Genomic DNA, 20,253 nt, shown 5'->3' on the forward strand with positions numbered 1-20,253 from the left:
ATTGTATAAATAAGTGTATATGAGAAGTAAGTATAATTAGCTGTACGACACCTTTTTCTGGGCAGAGTGTAGGAGATAAGGACATGGTTGCCTCCTTCGCGGGGCAAGCATTTGGACTGTGCTGTTCGGCCCGTGGGGCCCACCACGAATCCCATTTTGATAATCTAAACCGTTCAATATGTAGAACTCGTTGAGTACTATATGTTTGTAAAAAATCACATTGATTGAATATCGAAATCACATTGATCGAATTAGTTTTTGTTCACCAGTTAACTATAACACCATCCTTTTTTTTATACAAAACTGATTTGATTATATAGTCAGCGATATCCGATCAACGTGATTTTTTACAGGCATATAGTACTCAACGGTTCAGATTATCAAAATGTGACCCGTGGTAGCCTCAACGGGCCGAACAACACAGTCTAAATGGTTGCCCGTGAAGGAGGCAATCATTTTTAGACCAGTACAGCAAACCAATCACGCGGACAGCCCATCACTTCAGGAAAAAGTTGAGTTGTATTTTTTTTTTGTGTAAATTTATTTTTTTTGTGAATAGTGATAACTTTTTAGCTTTTTAAATAATTTTTGACTTTTAATCTTTTTCAAGACATGCCAAACCAGGCCTAAGACTTTACCTTTTATGGGTGAGGTCCATTGTTTGAATTGGATTAAATTTGACTTGTAACCGATTATTCCGAGATTAAGGCCCATCAATATTGGTATTATAAAAATATTTGTTTATTTTCTCTTCCAATCTCTCCATTTTTGGGAAAATTAAAAATAAAATTTATAAGAGAAATGAATTTTTCTCCGTTTATCTTCATTTATCCCTATTTCTTTCCATTTAAATTATCTAAACAAATAAAAAATATATATATTTATCTGTTTTCTTTCTTTTTCTCTCTAAATCATTCAATCCAAACATAACTAGTACCCATGAATATTAGAGCATCTCCAACGGTAGTAGGCATTTTACCTATCCAAATATTACTATAAAGTATATATTTTATTTTGCCTATCAACAGTTTTATGTTTTTACTCCAACCATACTCTTTATTTTAACTATTTATCTAAATACTATTAATTTTATAAAATGCCACGTCAACAATAAAGATGGAGGGAAATGATCCTAATGATTGAATACATTTTGCCTAGCGTTGAAGGCTAGCTACATATAGCTAGTGAATATGAGTTGAGCCAAAATGCCTAATTATATGCCTAGTGCATTGGAATTAAAAAAAGTGAATCACACTAAGCATTTTAACTAACAAGTATAATATGCCTAGTACATTGAATAGTACATTGAAGATGCTCTGAGGAGCATCCTTTCTATTCTTTGTTAAAAATATACATATATAGTTTTTTTATTTGTTTTGGTCATAATTTTCCTAAATTATTTTAAAAGAGGGCCCACAAATATCATCTCATATCTGTCCACTACTAAATTCGGATACAGATAGCCTACCATAATTAACACTCGACAGTACTACATAAATTTATATATGTATATACACGAAATTCATCTCTCAGCTTAACTCTCTCTACCCTTCGTCTTCGTCTTCGTCTCTCCTTCTACAAACTGTTGGTAACGTGTTGCCAACAGTCTGCTCACCAACCCTCTCTCTCTCTCTCTCTCTCACCAGTCTTTGTTCCAATCTTTCTCTTTCCTAAAATTTCAACCCCCACCTCATACAATTTTGTGGGTTCCACTCAAGCACTCTCGCTCCATTACCATACTCGACCTCTCTTCTTGACAATGTCGTGCTCTGTGTCTCCAAACCTTACCTACAAAAATCAAAGCTCTAAGTCTAACTCTCCGGAGTCCGGCTTTGTCTAGCTCTGTCTCTGTCTCTCTCTACATTGGGTACTCTTCAGATTGGTCCAAAACCATGGCTTTGAAGGCTGTACCAATCTGGGTTTGTGCCAATCACTCTTGTACTCATCTGAGGTTTACAGATTTGGGGTCTAGGCGTTCTGGGTCTGGTTCGAATTTGAGGTTCGATTGCGACAAGTTTCGGAAATGGGAGTGGTGTCTGGCTTCGGCTCAGAGGGCAACAAGGCTTGTTGAAGATGAGAAGAAGCCACTGGCACCTGGATTGAGTTCACCTGGTGGGAATGAGCAGACTCAGGTCACTGAATCTAGGGGGTTTCATAAAGATTTGAACTCTCTTCCAAGTGAGTTAATATAATCAGTGTTCTTGAAACAGTATTCCCATTTTCGTATATGTTGTTTGTGGTTGTAATTTGTGAATTACAAGGTTGATTTTTGTAATTGCCATTTAGGTGATCAAAAAGAGAGGATTTTTTTACTGATGAGTGACGAATTGAGCCTGAAAAATCCCAAATCATTATCAGATATACTGGGCAATATAGACAATGGATATTTAATGCATTTACTAGCTTGTACTACATTGGTTCATTCTATGTGATATAATGAGTAATGATAGTTGGGTTTTCCATTTATATTCCAGAAGGTGGCTGTGAGTGTTGCTTTAGGGTTTTGGGAAAAAAATAATAAAAAATCTACTTTATTAATGCATCCAACAATCATGACATGCATATGGGACATTCTAGATTTTGAAAGTATAAATTTGTCATTTTCTGCATTTATACAAATTAGGTGATATATCTGCATTATAAATTGATAATGTTATGTTGTCAAGAGCAATGAGTTGTTGTGAGATGCTTTCAAAATTTAAATATGAAGTTTGTCACTACAAGATACTATGAAGCGCGGATACTTCTAAAAAGGAGTCATATCCATATCGTACTAGTATCGGATACTCACGGAGACATATCAAATTCATAAACATATCTGATACTTGAGGTTAATTTTGAGAAGTATTGAATACTTTTTGAACACTCATGTATTCTAAAATATTATGAAATTGACATTTAATAATTTTTGTATAATGTTAGAGTATAATTGTTAGAAAAAATACAAAAAATAGTATTTTAATAATTTTTCATTTCTTACTGAAGAAGAAAATAGTGAGATTAAAGGAGTACTCTACTTCATCGGATGTTATCAAATTAACGTATCCACGAAAAAGAAAGTAATCAGACTATTAGCTCTTAAATCTATCAAATTTATATATAATATCAGATGAGCAATGTTACATCCACTAAATTTTGGCTTGTCTGAATCATCCGAATTTGTGCATGCTGGTCGTTCGGGTGGTCGACCTGCCGATCGTCCAGCCGATCATCCGGCAACAAGGGTGACTACCGCGGTTGACAAAGATTGCACGGGTTGTCTGGGCGGTTGACCGGCACGCACAAATTAGGGTGATTCGGGCAAACTCAAATTCAGTGAATGAATCATTTTTCTAATATAAGATTTGAGGTCATGTATAATATAATACTAAAAATTATAAAATAAAAATTCAACATATCTTGGTTGCACCTGTATCCTATTTCTTAAGGTTTTGCCATATACCCATATCCGTATCCATGCTTCATAGATAAGATATTATAATCAATCGCCATCTATATGAGTTGAAGTTACTCATCTACTTTGTTTTTTTTGTTTTTATTTATTTATGTTATACTGTATCATCATCTCCTGACCTCGTTACCATGCATCTTTCATAATATTGTGACTAATATTGGGATAAAGTTTTAAACATGATCACTGCAAAATGCATCCCCTATTTGTTTTAGTCACTATTTTTACTAGTTATCCTATATCCTGCCTTTATGTTTGTGTATAATTTCAGAGTTTTAACATAAATTCATAAAATTCAGGACCCATATCTGCCGCTGATCTTTCTCCGTCTCCTGGTGATGGTTCGAAGGTGCGGATTGCTTATCAGGTATGGAATTTATACTTTATGCTTCTACCAAATGTTTCCAGCTTTCTAATTGTTTTTCTATTGGTTTGGTTACTGCATGTAGGGCATACCAGGTGCATATAGTGAGGCTGCTGCGCTTAAAGCATACCCGAAGTGTGAGACTGTCCCTTGCGACCAGTTTGAGGCTGCATTCAAGGTTCAATTAATTGTTAAGTGATTTGAATTTTTAACTACTTTACTCTTTTTCCTTACCTTTATAGTAATAATTCTAATTTTGCAGGCGGTTGAATTGTGGTTGGTGGACAAAGCTATACTACCCATAGAGAATTCTGTAGCTGGAAGCATCCACCGTAATTATGACTTACTTCTTTGTCATAGACTCCACATAGTAGGGGAGGTGCAATTGGTTGTTAATCACTGCCTTTTGGGGTTGAGTGGAGTTAGAAAGGAGGAGCTAAAGTGTGTTTTGAGCCACCCTCAGGTTTTATCATTTTTTCTCTTACATATGCACATAGATATTTATGAGTTGGTTTTATTGTTATTTTCCATGTGATTTGTTCCATATGGAAGTGGGTGCTCATCAATATCTTGCCGCAATGTTAGCCATTCAATTTGTTACTATAAATCCCAATCATGCTGCTTAACTTAACTACTTTCTCTAGCATCATATTGTAAGAAAAGGAAAGTAGTGTATATGGGACATTAATAGAAGCTGTACATGATTACAAGCTTTATATAGCAGTAAAGGATTGGCGGAAAAGAGGAAGAAATTAGTAGTTGATTGAAAATATTTTGATGGATTAAGAAGCATAGACACTTCTACAAAGTTGTCATGTCTGTATGGTGAACATGTTGGACACTTCCAAATGTCCTATTATTTTTTCTTATTTTTAGAACCAAAACAAGCTTTGCATACTCAGTGCAGGGGACACTTCTATCTACCTTAAATACACACACAAAACACACATGCTTCTTGTTGTAAGTTTGTATAAACTAACTTCGGGGCTAATGATTAAAATCAAAACAATGTGAGATACTTATTAATCCCTCCATTAGGCTTTCCTAGAACCTAGAACTTTTAATTTGTTTTGCAATGGAACTTTAAAAATAGATATTAGAATTTAGAACCATTCGTACAGCAATTTTCCAATAAATGAATTGTAAAAAATTAATAATTTTCTTACTATTTTCTATAATAAGTTATTAAAATATTTATAACATAGTGCTAAGAAATTATTATTTTCTTTTATATAGGGTGTCGTTGTGTTCGTGTCTGTATCTTGGTGTTTGAAAATTATAGTATTGGTGTGTCCATATCACGTCGTATTTGTACCCAATGTTCGTAAATGTGTTTTTTAATTGATAGATCATTTTAGTTATCTGACCTTTGAAATGTCTCGATGCACAAACCATTTAGGCTATGGTCATTTTGCAGATTCCATCGTTTCTCTTTGATCCTGTTAAGAACATTTAGTTCCTCATCCTATCATAAAAAGCAAAACATAATTCTATTGTTGCTTGCAGGCATTAGCTCAATGTGAGATGGCACTAAACAAGTTAGGTGTTGTAAAAGTTAATGCTGATGATACAGCTGGTGCTGCTCAGGTAATGTGTGTTGCGTTTTTTGTAGCCAATAACCATTATGCACATTCTTCTAAATATGTGATGTTTGGGATAGATTGTAGCCTCTGATGGCCTCAGAGATACTGGAGCAATTGCAAGTGCTCGAGCTGCAGAAATTTATGGCCTTGACATTCTTGCAGAAAGAATCCAGGTAAGATTGTTGACTCATCCTGGTACCGTGACTTGCTGAATCCCAGTTTTTACCGAAGTTCTTTGCTTGATGGATTACATGCTAGTTAATGGTAACTTCCCATTTCATGTGTCATTCTCTCTCTATCTTTTACACGTAGTGATAATTACAACTTTGTTGTGGTGGCATAAGCATGTATTTTATGGGTTTCCAGTCTACACACTTTCATGAATTTTCCAGTTTTGAAAATGGAAGTGACAGAAGAAATGAAAAGCTTGTCCTATATACTTTGATTTTGAAACAGATGAAAGGGAAAGGACAATGGACATGAAGTTTTTGTTGTTTTAACTGTTTTCGACCATATTTAAAATGATAGACAGATAAATACTTTTGAGCATTTATGTACTCTTTTACACAAAAAGAATAAATAAATAAACAATGTTTGGAAACACTCAACATTACATTTCTATTTTCTTATTTTATTTTTATTTTTTATTTTCAAGATATAAATCATTTTTGAAAAGGGCGATGGGAACCTGGCAAGGAAATTAAAAAACACTTAAGTACTCTAGATCTTATTACATGAAGAGGCTAGCCAGATTTGGTATTTGACTAGATGTGGAACCTTCCTGTAATAGGTCCGCGTACATTTTGCTTGTAGTTGTTGCAAGTGGACTTTGCTCAACTAGATGTGTACTTGTATAGAACTATGTAGACTGTCATTTGAGAATTGTCAATGCCAAGCATCACCAAAAGTAACACAAGCTCATTGGTGGACTGGTATTGAAACCCTTCAGGGTAAATCTGGTAATAGAAAAAATCAGGCCTTGGAATGTGATAAAAAAGTAATATACAAAACCAAGTGAAACCATTGGGTACTTGCACAATAAATTCTCATTATTAAAGTACACAACCATTGGTTACAAAAAGAAAAATGTAATGACACCCTATCCTAGTTAGGCATCTATTTGAGTCCCATCTCATGTCTAAGATGTCCTTTCTATTGTCTCATTATTTTTACGAAAAATAATAGAACTCATCACTATTATTATTTGATTTGTTTGATTTCCAATTCAATGGGCAGGATAATTGTGATAATATTACCCGTTTTTTGATTCTTGCAAGAGAACCTATAATCCCAGGAACAATCAAGCCGCATAAGGTATGATTATTTTTGTTAAACAGACAGGACAAATGTGTTTTGTTTTAAGCTGATCAGAATTTATATGGTTTTTATTTACAGACAAGCATTGTCTTCTCTCTAGAAGAAGGGCCTGGTGTATTATTCAAAGCCTTGGCAGTGTTTGCTTTGAGGGAAATTAATTTGTCAAAGGTAAATTAAAGCTGTAAGTTTGTTCCATTACTATTTTACATGTAAAACGGTTTTGGTCATTGCCTTGTCTTTTAAATGCGAGTTCAGATTGAGAGCCGACCACAGAGAAAGCGTCCATTAAGGGTTGTTGATGACTCCAACAAAGGCAGTGCCAAGTGAGTGGTATTCTCCTTTGAAACAGATTTGCAAATTTTGTATGAAGTATGGGATGCAATGTGATAGATTTGTCTTTTAAGTACAATTTATGGAATGCTTAGACCACAAAGAATTGAATAAACAACTTACTAATTTAAAATAAATGGAAAAATGAAAAACCAGTCATATTTTAAAATAATTGAACTTTGGATTCTCAATTGGACCATGAACAACTCACAATTCACCAGTGTATCTCTCATGTTTTGATATCCACATACTCTACTCATCGTATCACTGAACCCTTATCAAAATATTCATTCTCAAACACTACTATATTTTGAACTAGATATGAGAGCAGCAAAGGCTACTCTCTCGACCATTTTTTAAATGATTGATTTTCATTTCGGAATTTAACAAACCAGTAATTCGATCTGAAGTCCCAAGAGAACCAAAGAATACCACATGTTTTTTAGGACAACACCCCGTAAGCCCTTATATGCTATAAGCAGCGAAAATGGATCAATTACTTCACAGCATATAAGACACAAAAACACACTAATTCCAGAGTACTCTAGTGTTTTTTGGTCTCCCTAAAAAGATTTGTCATTTTTGTTTCATTTTAAAATATTTGATGTTTTGATAAGAAAATCATATATGAATCTTGTGGAGACAAGTCAACTCTCTTGGAAATATATGTATATATACAAAATAAAAGGCATGGTATTGATAGTTTGATTTTCTTTCCTTTCCCTCACTTCTTTTGGCAAATAAATGGAGGGTTGTGCAATCATTCTTGTGCTGTTTGGGAAGAAGATAAGTTTGACCACACAAAGAAACTTTCCAAAATTTTTATATGTGACGATCTGGTTAATCTTGCTCCTATCATTTTAAATTGAAAAAAAGCCCACTAAATTCAGATTTGCCAGTGCCACGTAATTCTGGATGGAAATTTCATATATAAGTTCTCTATTTAGGCTTCTCGAATTACTTCCGTAGCGTTCATATGTAGAAAATCTACAGTGAGATTCGTACAAGTGACTAGTTTCCAATGGCAGGTACTTTGACTACCTATTTTACGTCGACTTTGAAGCTTCTATGGCAGAGCCCCGTGCTCAATATGCTCTGGGACATCTGCAGGTGAGTACTATCTTGTTTACGACATGCAAGAAAATACAATGTCAGTTTTTTTTTTTTTTTTAAATTCCTCATATCCTCTAATTTTGTATTTGACATCTTTTCACTATGGGTGATTTCATGTTGTGTGAAGTTATGTACCTGGGCAGTTTCTCGTCTACATCTTTCCCTAAAATTATTTGCTCATGTTTTAAAGGGCATCTTGTCAGACTTTTATTTGCTCATTTTTCTTCTGCACTTGGAGGTTTTATGTGCAAATTGTTACCCTTTTTTTCATATGAATCTGACGTGTTTGAGACAAAAATAAAGCATGTAAGAACTCGTATTTTTTGCTAGGAGCATATTTGTAATCGATATTGTTCTGTGTAGGAATTTGCAAGATTCCTTCGAGTCCTTGGTTGCTACCCAATGGATACAGCTCTATAGAAAACCAGCTTCATTCTTCGAGTCAGTCATCAGAGCATTAATTGGTTGGTCATTTCAACCTTTTACTCTGTACATACATTTGATCCGGTTAGCAACTTCAGGTACCGGAAGAGATTTTCCCAGCAGCTAGTGAAATAGCCTCTCAAATATCAAGAATTTCCACATCTTTTGGATTAATTCTTAACCCCCCAACAATATTCTTTCCACCTTTAATGAACAGGTTTTGTAACTTGAGCATGTCAAGAGCATACTTAAGCAAACCCTATTTGGTTGGTGACAAACCTGCACCAAGATTGTAAACTTGTTTCTTACATAATTCTATTATAATCAACAAATGCAACATAATTATTATCATTCAAATTCAATCTTGTCCCCAATTTCTCAACAGCTTGATCAAATTTCTACCAGATCATGTCGTTGGGTGTGCATTAGATCCCAACTTAACAAATCAGGGAAGGAACCTCAGAAACAGCTCATCCTGTCAGTAGCTCACAAGCAAAGTACAAACAAACTCTGCATAGCACCAGAACCTGTACACCACATACCGATAGAACATCTACAATCACAAAAAACTTCACACTGAATAAAGGCACATTTTATTATATAGTAACCATGCAAATGCATCTCCTAGTGGAGCCACGAGCTTTGACCCTGGATCAGCCTCATAAATCACAACCATAACTCAACAAACGAACTCTGCATAGCACCAGAACCTGTACACCACATATCGATAGAACATCTACAATCACAAAAGACTTAACACTAAACAAAGGTAGATTTTATTAAATAGTAACCATGCAAGCGCATCTCCTAGTGGAGCCACAAGCTTTGACCCAACGCCTGCCTCTTAAATTACAACCATAACTCAACCATATACATGTTGATAATATACTAGTATGGGAAGAGAAAGTACCCAACACAGTTAATCTCACCAGTTGACCACAGCATCAAAACAAGGCATAAAAACTTAAATTCATATCATTGGTACTGGTAAGGTTTTTTTATTTTTCCATTACACAATTACTTCTCCATTACACAATTACTTCTCCAGTTCCTTCAGAAAATCTTCATTGTCAACCAGAACCTACAAACACGGAAAGAACTGTCATGAGCTTCTGCGAGTCAATCGTAGCAACTTATTATGCAAATTACCTATCTAATCATCCAAATCAGCCAATGACCTGTTCATTTATTGATTGAAGGTAAAGAATAAATTTGTAATATAGAGAACTAGGGAGTGTTATACTCCGTAGGGCAATTATAAAAAAGTACATAATATTAGTGGTGCCACTTGACATCTAAAAGGATTCGATTGGTATTGGTTTTAGGGATTCTTCTACAGTTTTGTTGCATGAAGTACAAAGAAGACGACAAAGGGGGAAGAACATATAGACAAGAAAGGTGAGCATCCAAATCAAATGGAACAAAAAATAGCACCAGCATAATGGTAGACAACAAGAAAGAGAATTAAATCAAATTTGGATGAAATATCATCCAGATGACATCTCTGGTAACATCAACAGATATCAATATAATGTTCCATTACTGCACAAGTCAGGATATTAACATATTATACATGTTGACATGCCTAAACTCATTTCATTATCGTCTTTGCATTTCTTCTTCCTCCTAATAAACAGAGCTTCAAATAACATGTATAAATGATGGGTGTTTGTGCATCAAGTAAAACAGTACTATTTTTCCTTCATTTAAGGAAAAAAGTATTGCTCTGATAGGGTTCATATAGAAACCAAAACTACAAAATAAATTAATGATTATTACATAACTTAGGGAATTATTCATACTAATGAAGACTTACTGTCTTCCAGCCATCTGGATCTAGAAAGGCGGTGATCTTGGTGTTGAGTCCAGGAATTGGTCCTGGTTGTCGTGTTATCTTTCCTCCAAGCTCTTGCGTAACCAGGTTAACAACCTCAGCACTTTTGTATACATCATCCGTACTTATGGCAACCTAGAATGAATATCAAGTCCATTGATAACATAAAGAGGAAGAGAACAAGGAAAAGGAGAAGATACAAAACTGGGGGAATTTTTTTTATTTTTTTTTGAAATTAAAGTAACTAAAGTTTCTAAAGATGTATTAAACAAACCTGTCCGTATGCATTTCCTTTGGTATATTCAGTCACACCATAGTTATATGTCAGCTCCAGAACAGTTGTTTCATATTCATCAGCATATCCCATCATGGCTATGGTGTACTGTACAGTATAAGCAGAACGAAACATTTAGTGATAATCACTATGTCATCTACATCTTAATGGAAAAACTAGAATAGCACAATGTATACCTTCTGTTCTGGTCTGTCAGTCTTCTTCAGTAGTTTCATCCCCAACGCCTGATATAAATAAAACCCATAAAATGATACATGAGTTATGTATTAGTGCTAAAATCATATTATAGTTACATTTTTCAATCCCTTGGACAAAACCTATTTGATTTGTAATTGTCTATTTGAGTTGTAATTATTTTTGTAAATCTAGTTAAGAAATTGAGTTAAGGAACAATCACACAAAGCAAGAAGAAAAGTTAATGATGTGAAAGTGAATGATCTCAAGAATGTTGGTTGAAATAAATTGACCATGTGCAAGCAAAGTAAAATCACGAACTAAAAGTGTTGGTCTTGTTCTCTTGCATTGATTTCCATATTCTGAAAAGATTTGGCTTCTTGCCAGAGTTTTGTTTGACCGAACATTTGCAGAACTGGACAGCACACACAAGCAAGCATTAATGCATTCGAGCAGGGATTCTAACAGCCTGTTTTCATCTCTGGACAAAGCAAGCTCAAGCAGGAATTTGATGGGTCAAGCAGAAAACACCGACTTGACTTCTTACAAGGCGGTTTGAAGTTAGAATTTAATTGGGATTGGTTCTCAAAGTCACCCTAAGGTACCTCAATTATAAATAGGACCCTAAATGGTGTACCAAAATATGATTTGGGGTAATTTACACTACATTGTGTTGAAGATCATTCAAAATCCAAGTGTTCGATAACATTGTTCATATTTTGGTGGGTGCTTTGGCGGATTCCAAAGTTTGTTTGATAGATCGTGTTCAATTTGTGGTGGATTCCTGAGGTATTGTGGATTCAATACTCAACCATGCTCCACAAGATTTGAACCACCTCCTCCCTCCTCCTTCTACCAACCCATTTGGCCATCATTGACCACCCCAAAAACTAGAGGTACCCAATCGGCCACACCACTGAACCCCCCTCTGTTTTCATAGACCCATGGACACTGAAGCCCCCTTTTCCCACTATCCTTTCAAGCTTTCTGCAAAAGATGTGGCATAGTTGTGGGGAAGGTTTATATTATCATTTTACACTAAAGCTAGATTTTACTGAAGGGTTAAAAAATAATTTTCTCACTTCTATTACTTTTGTTTAGGCTACCACTGTTGAGGGGACGTTGGTGTATTTTTCTCAAACTAGTGACGCTAACTGTATTTTTTGCTAAACCTCAGGAGAGGTCATTTTAATTTACCCAAATAAACATGTAGCTTTCCAAAAATCATGCTTGTCATTACCACACACTCAACCAGTCTAGAAAAATCCAACCCAACCATCCAAAAGTACAACCAATTTATAACAAATGTCTCATTATAAAAGAAAGAACATTAAAATGCTCTAGAGAGTTCAATAATTCTACATATAAGTTTTCTTTTGGTAGGTATCTGCATGGGGTATTTTTTTTGATTAACATATATAGTTTTATTTGTGTATATATATCAACAGGTTATAGTTGAGGACAAAAACTCCTATCAAAAGCACATGCAACTACTTTCTCAACTGATAATATGAATTTTCCAAGGATCTTTGTTCATGTTAAGTGCATACAGGAAAATAAATGATATTCAGGTTAGAACATAAGCATGCACCATACTGCTAAGGATTAGCAATTTAACTACATACCATGGTAGATCCAGGTTACAATTGACAACTAAGAACAAATTCCTCAGGGTAGAAATAATGACAGCAGTTGCTAATAAAAGGTTCAAGGAACTACCAAATGGCTTTTTATTGATTAACATACATGCATGGTTTATTAAAGTTCCAAAAATTTCCAGACAAAAGCACATGCTTCTCTATAACAATTAATCACAAAATTCAGTGGTACGTCTCTGCCCGTGTCCAATGTGTACAGGATAATAAATCACATTTTTCAGTTTACTCTAGCCAATAGGGACGCACCAAAATCTGAATAACTAAATTTGCAGGATTATCATTTTCCTAGTCTAGAAAAAGATGATTTGTAGCATCTAACTACAAATGAAGCTCATATGCATACAAATCACCGAAATAATGTGAGAGAGAGAGAGAGAGAGAGCATCTAACTACTAATGAAGCTGATGTGCATACTAATAACTGCAATTTTTATTTTTATTTTTTAAAATTTTTGAGAGAGTACCCAAAAGCATCCACAGGAAAAGAATAAATCAATAAATAAATAAAAATCAGAGGAAAATCAACTGAGAGCAAGTTTTTCTAACATAAATAGCATGCATGTGTTTACAAACAATAAATTACATCTTTAATTGAAAGGTCAACTTGAAAAAAAGATTTACCAGACACGTGAAATTCACACAGAAGATCAACCAATAGAACAATACCTTTTCATAGAATTTGATAGAGCAATCAAGATCACCCACACGAAGCATTACTTGGCAAAGTGGTTCAGGAGTAGGACCTCTTTGGATTAGCTCAAAAAGGTAGCCATCAGGATCTTTTGCAAAGGCAATGACAGTCTTTCCACCCTTAACTGGACCAGGCTCCCGTGTGATAATCCCACCCTTGGCCTTTATGTCTTCAACCAATTTGTAAACCTGAACATGAGATGAGGAAACCATATCACCACATTCAAATAATGTGCCGAAATATTTAACAGTCTTATGGTTACTTACATCTGGGGTCGCAATAGCAAAATGCCCAAAGCCTGTTCCAATGTCATATTTATCCACTCCATAGTCTGACAATCAGTTTCAGAGTAAGTTTATAAAAATCAGTAGAGGAAAAAATAAATAAATAAAGTAAAAGAGACAAAGAAGAGAAAAAGAACAATAAAATAAAGTTTGCAACCCAAAAATATGAAAAAGGTGTTTTGCTATGGAAACGCTGTCTCCTTGGCTAGAAAAGACACCACTTGACTTTCATTATGTACGACAAACATTTTGTGGCAAACTACTCCTTGGCTGGAGGAGGTGCCACTTGACTTACTAGAAGTATTTTGTAACTAACTTCGTTTGTTGCTCGAATAAAAAATTATCTCACATATGAATCTCTTGGAAGACATTGACAAAGATAAGCAGCAGTATTGTGTTTTGGATGGGTAAAGTGATTTAGCAATGACAATCACTCCAAGAAGCTTGTCAACTGGTCCAATTTACCAATGCTGACTACTCCTAGCAAAAAGTAGGCACACGATGACAAAGGTAAGCAGTATTACTGCATTTGGGACAATTAAAACGATTCTCAATTAATAATTGCTTGAAGAAACCCATCAACTGGTCTAATTTACCAACACAGACTATGAACAAAACAAAATAAGCAATGATTAATAGTAAGTAATATTTTCATATATGTTCAAACATCTGTTATAACTCCATTGCAAGAACATAAAATTATAAATTAATTGTGTTCAAAATGTTTGATAGTCTTGGCATACTGTATGTTAATTCCACCACAAAATTAGATTCTTCTGGCCCAAATCCAAGAAAGGCATTTGAGTATTTCTCCTCCGGAATGTCTCTCTTCCTCAAAACTTTCATTCCAAAACATTCTGTGTAAAACCTGAGAACACATCAAATTGAAAATGAGAAATTTCACAGAATCCAAAATTGATTCAAAAATAAAATCAAGGACAAAGTTTATATATTTATATAAAAATGTGTCATCAACCTCGATGTACATGTAAAAGGTTTATAGAAATGTCGGAAAAGTGTATAGCAATATACTAAAGTGTTTAGAAATATGTGAAAAGTGCATTGAAATTCAGACTATTTTGGCATTTTCTCCACCTTAATGACAGCCCAGGACTGTTGTTAGTATGACCCTATATATACATATAAATTTGAATTGATAAAGCTAAAATTACTATAGGTATACTTGATGGTGCGATCAAGGTCGCCGACGCGATACACAACATGTAAGAACCGACGCTTATCTTTCTTTGGCCATTCCAACAACTCATTACTGGGAACAGCAGGTGCAGCCTCAGCCATATCCACTAAATGTGATTCTCTGCTTCCAATAACAAATTGATGTCAGAAACAAGATATACTATCTAAACAATTTGAGATTGGGATTGAGATTGGGATCTGGGAGTTCAAATCATACTAATTCCCATAACAGTTGAAGGCAACAATCTGTTGTTCAGCAAAAAAAAAAAAACCACTATAGAAAATTGAAAAGACAAGATTTGTTAATAATGAATGAATTAATACAAGAGACCTTTGCAAGTTTTATATATATAAGACACCAACACCATAACATACTTAACTAAAAAAAAAAACCCTAAACCAAAGCATGAAAACTAAAACTACCATGGATCGAGACGAGAGACTGACCCTTCAAAGCAATTATATATACAATATGATCCCAAGTCTGAATTTTTTTACACATTTTGAAAGTGTGTGAACAAAACACACTTTGAGATTGGTCCAAGAGCTTTGCTACAATTACAAACTAAACTACCAACTATTTTACCAACCACTCACATGTGAAACATATGAGTAGTTGGTAGAATAATTAATAATTTCGTTTCTATCTCTATCTTTTTTGTTGGTCCAAAACAGTGGGATCCACAATTTTAGGTGGGATCAACACACTCTTTTGAGTGAACAGTCCATTATTTTGTACCAAAAAAATATAGTGTTTCGTTCACACAATCTCTTGGATTGTGAATAAATTCATTTTCATACCATCTACAACAAAAACATGAAAACTTTAACTATGATTTGGAAACCACATATTTGGATTCAGTTTTCTAAGTTAGATTCATGTGCATGGAAACTAAATATTTGGCTTCCTATTCTATCATAACATGCAAAAGTGAAGTCGGTGCAATGTTTCCAAAGGCACATTTTTCTTGTGTGGTCAGATCACATTCTCACTTCCCAATCCAAGATATTATACAAGATACAATAGTGATCATGATTCTTGTGTATCTTCACAGTAAATCACCACCCATTTTGATTCTCCTACAGTCATTGCTAGGATGAGATCTGTAAATTAACCTCATCATCAATAATTCAAATTTAAGGTTCTGCTAATTTCAATTTTCAACAAACATTTATATCAGCTTCTATGTAAGACAGATCAACTTTCGCAATTTTCTTGCTCCTCAGTTTAATGGGGCAAAAACATTAATGTATATATATTTATGAACTTCTTATAATAGGGTAGAATCAAAATCGCATATGTAAGATTCCCAGAATTCTATTTTCATATTCCAAGTATTTTTAAAAAAACCAGCCAGACAAATGTACACACACAACACGAATTTTTTTGGGGGAAATTCCGTAGTATAGAGTAAACGAACATGATGCTTGTGCTACCTTTGGCATCATGGAATTCAAGTCTTTGATTTAGAATTGGAGGCTATCTAGTTAAAATTTTAAACTAAAAATGGGTTTCAATTCCAATTCCAAACCCTTGACGTACACATTGTCAAAAACACTGTCAGGGTTTTCAAAAATTTGAAATTACACAACTTCAATCTAACAATGCAAACACGAAATTATATTTTCGAGGTTTCTGTAACTGTATGTGAAGTGAATCAAGCTGACAGAGCCCAAAAGGTGATTCTTTTACCAATCAATCAACAACCATATACAAAACCTAGCATTTCCATACAACTTTGCAATATACCAATTCTAGCGCTTCATTGGGGTTGAAAAAAAGGAAAAATCACTGATAATTAAACCCCAATTTCAAAACTCATACCTCATACAGATCAAAATTTACAATCTGTACAAACATATATATATATATAGAGAGAGAGAGAGAGAGAGAGAGAGAAGACCCTACTCGTACAGAGAGTATCAGATAGGGAGTGAGCTTACCGGAGAGAGAGAGAGAGAGAGAGAGAGAAGCGAAATGCAAAGCCCTAGAAATTATCCTGGGATATTCATTTCTCACACATATCATAGATTTTATTTTAAAATTGTGTCAAAATATTTGGTATAATTTTTGTATATAAATAAATAAATAAAAACTAATTACTAAAAAAAAATGCTTGTAGTTTCTTTTTAATTTTTAATTTTTAAGTTATTAATCACTCAATAATCCAAAGCACAAAATTAAACATGGTAGAATTCAATTATGTTTGTTTGTCTCAATTACAATCTTGGCTTTGTTTGGTAAGACTTATTTGCAATTTATTTTAACTTTTAACTTAATTTAAGTTATTTTTGTATATTTGGTTCAGCTTAATAATACAGATTATACCTCTTGGTAAGCCAAAAATCAATTTTTTCTTTAAGTGGGAGAATAAAAGCTTTTTCTTTTAGCTTAAGTGCACAACTGCCATTTGAGGGCCAAAATTACTTAAATGCCCTTCACCAATTTGAAGTATTACCAAATTGCCACTATATAAACAACAAAAGGTCACTATTCACTTTGAGAGAGAGAGAGAGAGTGGTGATTTTTGGTGTGAAAAAGGCAATTCCCGACGTGACAATTAGCAATTTCCAACATTGGGAACCAGAGCTCTCTCTCTCTCTCTCCCTCCCTCCGGCGTTGTGAACTAGAGCTCTCTCTAGCATTGTGAACCATCACGATGCGATCTGAAATCCTAGCAATCTGAAACCCTCTCTCTCTCTCTTCGCGATCAACCTTTTCTTTTCGTGATCTGAAACCATTGCGATCTAAAACCCTTTTCTCTCTCTTCGCGATCTGAAACCATCACGATCTGAAATCCTCTTTATTCACGATCTGAAACATCGCGATCTGAAACCCTCTCTCTTTTCGCGATCACCCTAGTTCTCTTTGTGTTCTCTCCGATTTTGTAGAGGACTACCGGCGGTGGCTAGGGTTTGGTATGAATTAATAAATTAAATTATTGTAATGAATTAAAAAATTAAAAAAACTTAGCAATTTTTATATTATTAATTTGTTTATGGTATTAATGAAATAATTTTTATACTATTAATGAATCCATAATTTTTATACTATTAATGAAATAACATTATTAACTTCTATAAATGAAATTTTTTTTTCTTTAAATTAATGACAAAATTACAATTTTTATGTTCATAAGGGCAAAAATAACAATTACACAGCAAAAAATTATTTTACAGCTTATTTACCAAACACTATACTGCTGTTTAAATTCATAATTCCATAGTTGCACCAAATAAGTTACTAACTTATGTTCACAGTTATAAACTATAATCTGTTAAGTTATAATCTATAATCACTTTTCTACAACTCTACGAAATGGGACCTATAATATAACCTAAGTTAGTAGAAGAATCTGGATTCTCTCTCATTTAGATAATAACTTAATACGACTTTAATATTGTGAGCTCACTATAGAACTCACTTTAATGATTCAAAACATTTTTTTTTTTTGGAAAATTTACCCATAAGTCCTAGTTTTTGAAACGTTGAACCATTTAATCCTAAAAGTTTTTTTATGCTCCATTTAGTCCCATTTTTACATCAACATGATGTGAATGATGTAAACGATCTGATGTTTCATTCTATAATTTCAAAATTTATTGAAATCTGATGAACATTAGATGTTTTTCATCCTATATTTTCAAACATTATTGAAATTTGATGAACATTAGATGTTTGAAATCCAATGTTTGTAACATGACTCTGATGTTATTAACATTGTATCTGATGTTATTAACATTGTAATGGGACCTTTCAGTCTATAAGAAAACTTTTAGGATTAAACAGTGCATAAGTTATTAATTTGGGATTTATTGGTGCATCCCCCTTTTTTTTTTCCTTTCATATTTTGTGTAGAGCTTATATATAAAATAAATTAGATTAATTTAATAATTATAATTATATATATATTTTAATGAATGAAAAATATAATTTTAAGAAAATATCGTAATTTTTTAAATTATTTAATTTTTTTTTTCACAAATAATTTACATACAAAAACTTAAAAAGATGAATGGACTAAATTATTAAAGGAGGCCCTCCGATTGATTCATGAAGCTAGACTGGAAAATCCAGTCTAAAGGTGGGCTTATCCATAGAGCTATCAAGGCCCATTTGTGGAGTGTGGTTTTTAATTAAAAAATCAAAAAAAATATTATAACTTATCATATTACTTTTTTTATTTTTTTATATATCTTTTTGTAAAATATTACAAAATAAAAGGACATTTACACACAAATCTTAATTTATGAACTTATATTTCATTAAGTTCTAACTAAAATTTTTTGGATCCTTCAAGTTCCATTAAATTTTTAATGGTCGGAATTACCCTTCAAACAATGATTGTTCATCATTTATGATTATTTATAAAGGAACATGATAATTTAACATTTATTTTGATTGTCAAAAGTTTAAAACATCAACTTTCAAATTGAAAAAACTAAAAAAAAAAAATTATGTGCAAAAAAAAAAAAAACTAATCAGTGTGTTTGATTTCAGTTTTTTGAATTTAATTTTCTGAAAATTGAGTTTTTTGTTTTTTATTTTTTTTTTGTTTTTATTGAATATTTTTAAAATTTTAAGCAATTTTTTATTTTATTTTATTTTTAGATACACAATACTTAGATATATCTAAATAGTAAAAAATATTTGTGAAAAAATATTTTAAAAATTAATAAATACACAAAAATATGAAACATGTATTGAATTTTTATTTTTTTATTTTATTTCTGGTATATAGTGAATTTGTTAAAGATTTTTTTTCACAAATATTATACTTTTTAAGTGTATTTATATTAGGTGTGTTTAAAAATTAAAAAATTACTTCAAATATTTAAAACATTCAGTAAAAACAAAAAAAAAATATGAAATACAAAATATGAAAAACGAAAAGGTAAAATTTTCTGAAAAGTAAATTCTGAAAACTGAAACCAAATTGAGTGAATTTTTTTAAAAAAAAATTTAAAAACTGGATTATTTTTTTGTGCAAAATTAAAAATTTAGTGTCAATAAAAGAGCATGAAGATGGAATATTGATGTGTAAAATTGAAAAAAATTAAAAAATAAAAACACTAATAATGTTCTCAGTTTTAAATATTTTCGATTTTATTGGATAGTTGAATCAAACGAATAAATAGAATGACAAAAACATTTAGAGGGTGTTTGGCAAAGGCTCTTTTTTGGATTTTTAGGCTAAAATCCACAAAATAACAAAATTGGTTAAAATAGTTAATAAGACAAAATGTCACATCAAACCCATAATCATTTCACTTTTTTCTCTCACAAATATCACATCCAACTATAAAAAAAAAACTAATTATCTTCCAAAATACAAAAATTTTAGCCTACTAAAATAGCCAAAAACTAAAATGGCCTACTAAAATAACAACTTCCCAAACACCTATTTAATCTCATGTGTATTTTTTTATCAGCTAGTGAAACAATTATTTCGAACATGAATGTGCAAAATTGATAATGTTCTTAATTTGAAAAATTAGAAAAAAAAATTAATAATATTCTCAATTTTATTAAATATGAC

At 32.8% G+C, this 20,253-nt stretch overlaps 2 protein-coding genes across 6 annotated transcripts; one reads left to right on the forward strand and one right to left on the reverse strand.

Moving 5' to 3' along the window:
- Positions 1–1,459: 1,459 nt before the first annotated feature.
- LOC114263982 (arogenate dehydratase/prephenate dehydratase 1, chloroplastic) lies at positions 1,460–8,938 on the forward strand. Its single transcript, XM_028204571.2, has 11 exons — positions 1,460–2,178; positions 3,751–3,818; positions 3,901–3,993; positions 4,078–4,278; positions 5,322–5,402; positions 5,476–5,571; positions 6,635–6,712; positions 6,794–6,883; positions 6,971–7,038; positions 8,074–8,155; positions 8,522–8,938. Exons 1-11 carry the CDS (start codon positions 1,893–1,895, stop codon positions 8,576–8,578), a joined length of 1,200 nt encoding a protein of 399 aa, XP_028060372.2. The 5' UTR covers positions 1,460–1,892; the 3' UTR covers positions 8,579–8,938.
- Positions 8,939–9,334: 396 nt separating this feature from the next.
- On the reverse strand, positions 9,335–16,774 carry LOC114263983 (lactoylglutathione lyase GLX1). 5 transcript variants are annotated; one of them, XM_028204572.2, is made up of 9 exons: positions 16,658–16,774; positions 14,700–14,834; positions 14,260–14,384; positions 13,499–13,563; positions 13,208–13,420; positions 10,887–10,934; positions 10,690–10,797; positions 10,398–10,550; positions 9,335–9,662 (listed from the first exon to the last, which is right to left on the reverse strand). In XM_028204572.2, exons 2-9 carry the CDS (start codon positions 14,813–14,815, stop codon positions 9,618–9,620), a joined length of 873 nt encoding a protein of 290 aa, XP_028060373.1. In that variant the 5' UTR covers positions 14,816–14,834; positions 16,658–16,774; the 3' UTR covers positions 9,335–9,617. The 5 variants fall into 5 exon arrangements, with proteins under 5 accessions (XP_028060373.1, XP_028060374.1, XP_082743164.1 ...); XM_028204573.2 differs by having other exon boundaries at positions 16,623–16,724; XM_082887038.1 differs by lacking the exon at positions 16,658–16,774 and adding an exon at positions 15,161–15,318.
- Positions 16,775–20,253: the final 3,479 nt, after the last annotated feature.

This window comes from Camellia sinensis, chromosome 9, assembly GCF_055761805.1.
Source record: "Camellia sinensis isolate YWXY chromosome 9, ASM5576180v1, whole genome shotgun sequence".
NCBI classification, from domain to species: domain Eukaryota; kingdom Viridiplantae; phylum Streptophyta; class Magnoliopsida; order Ericales; family Theaceae; genus Camellia; species Camellia sinensis.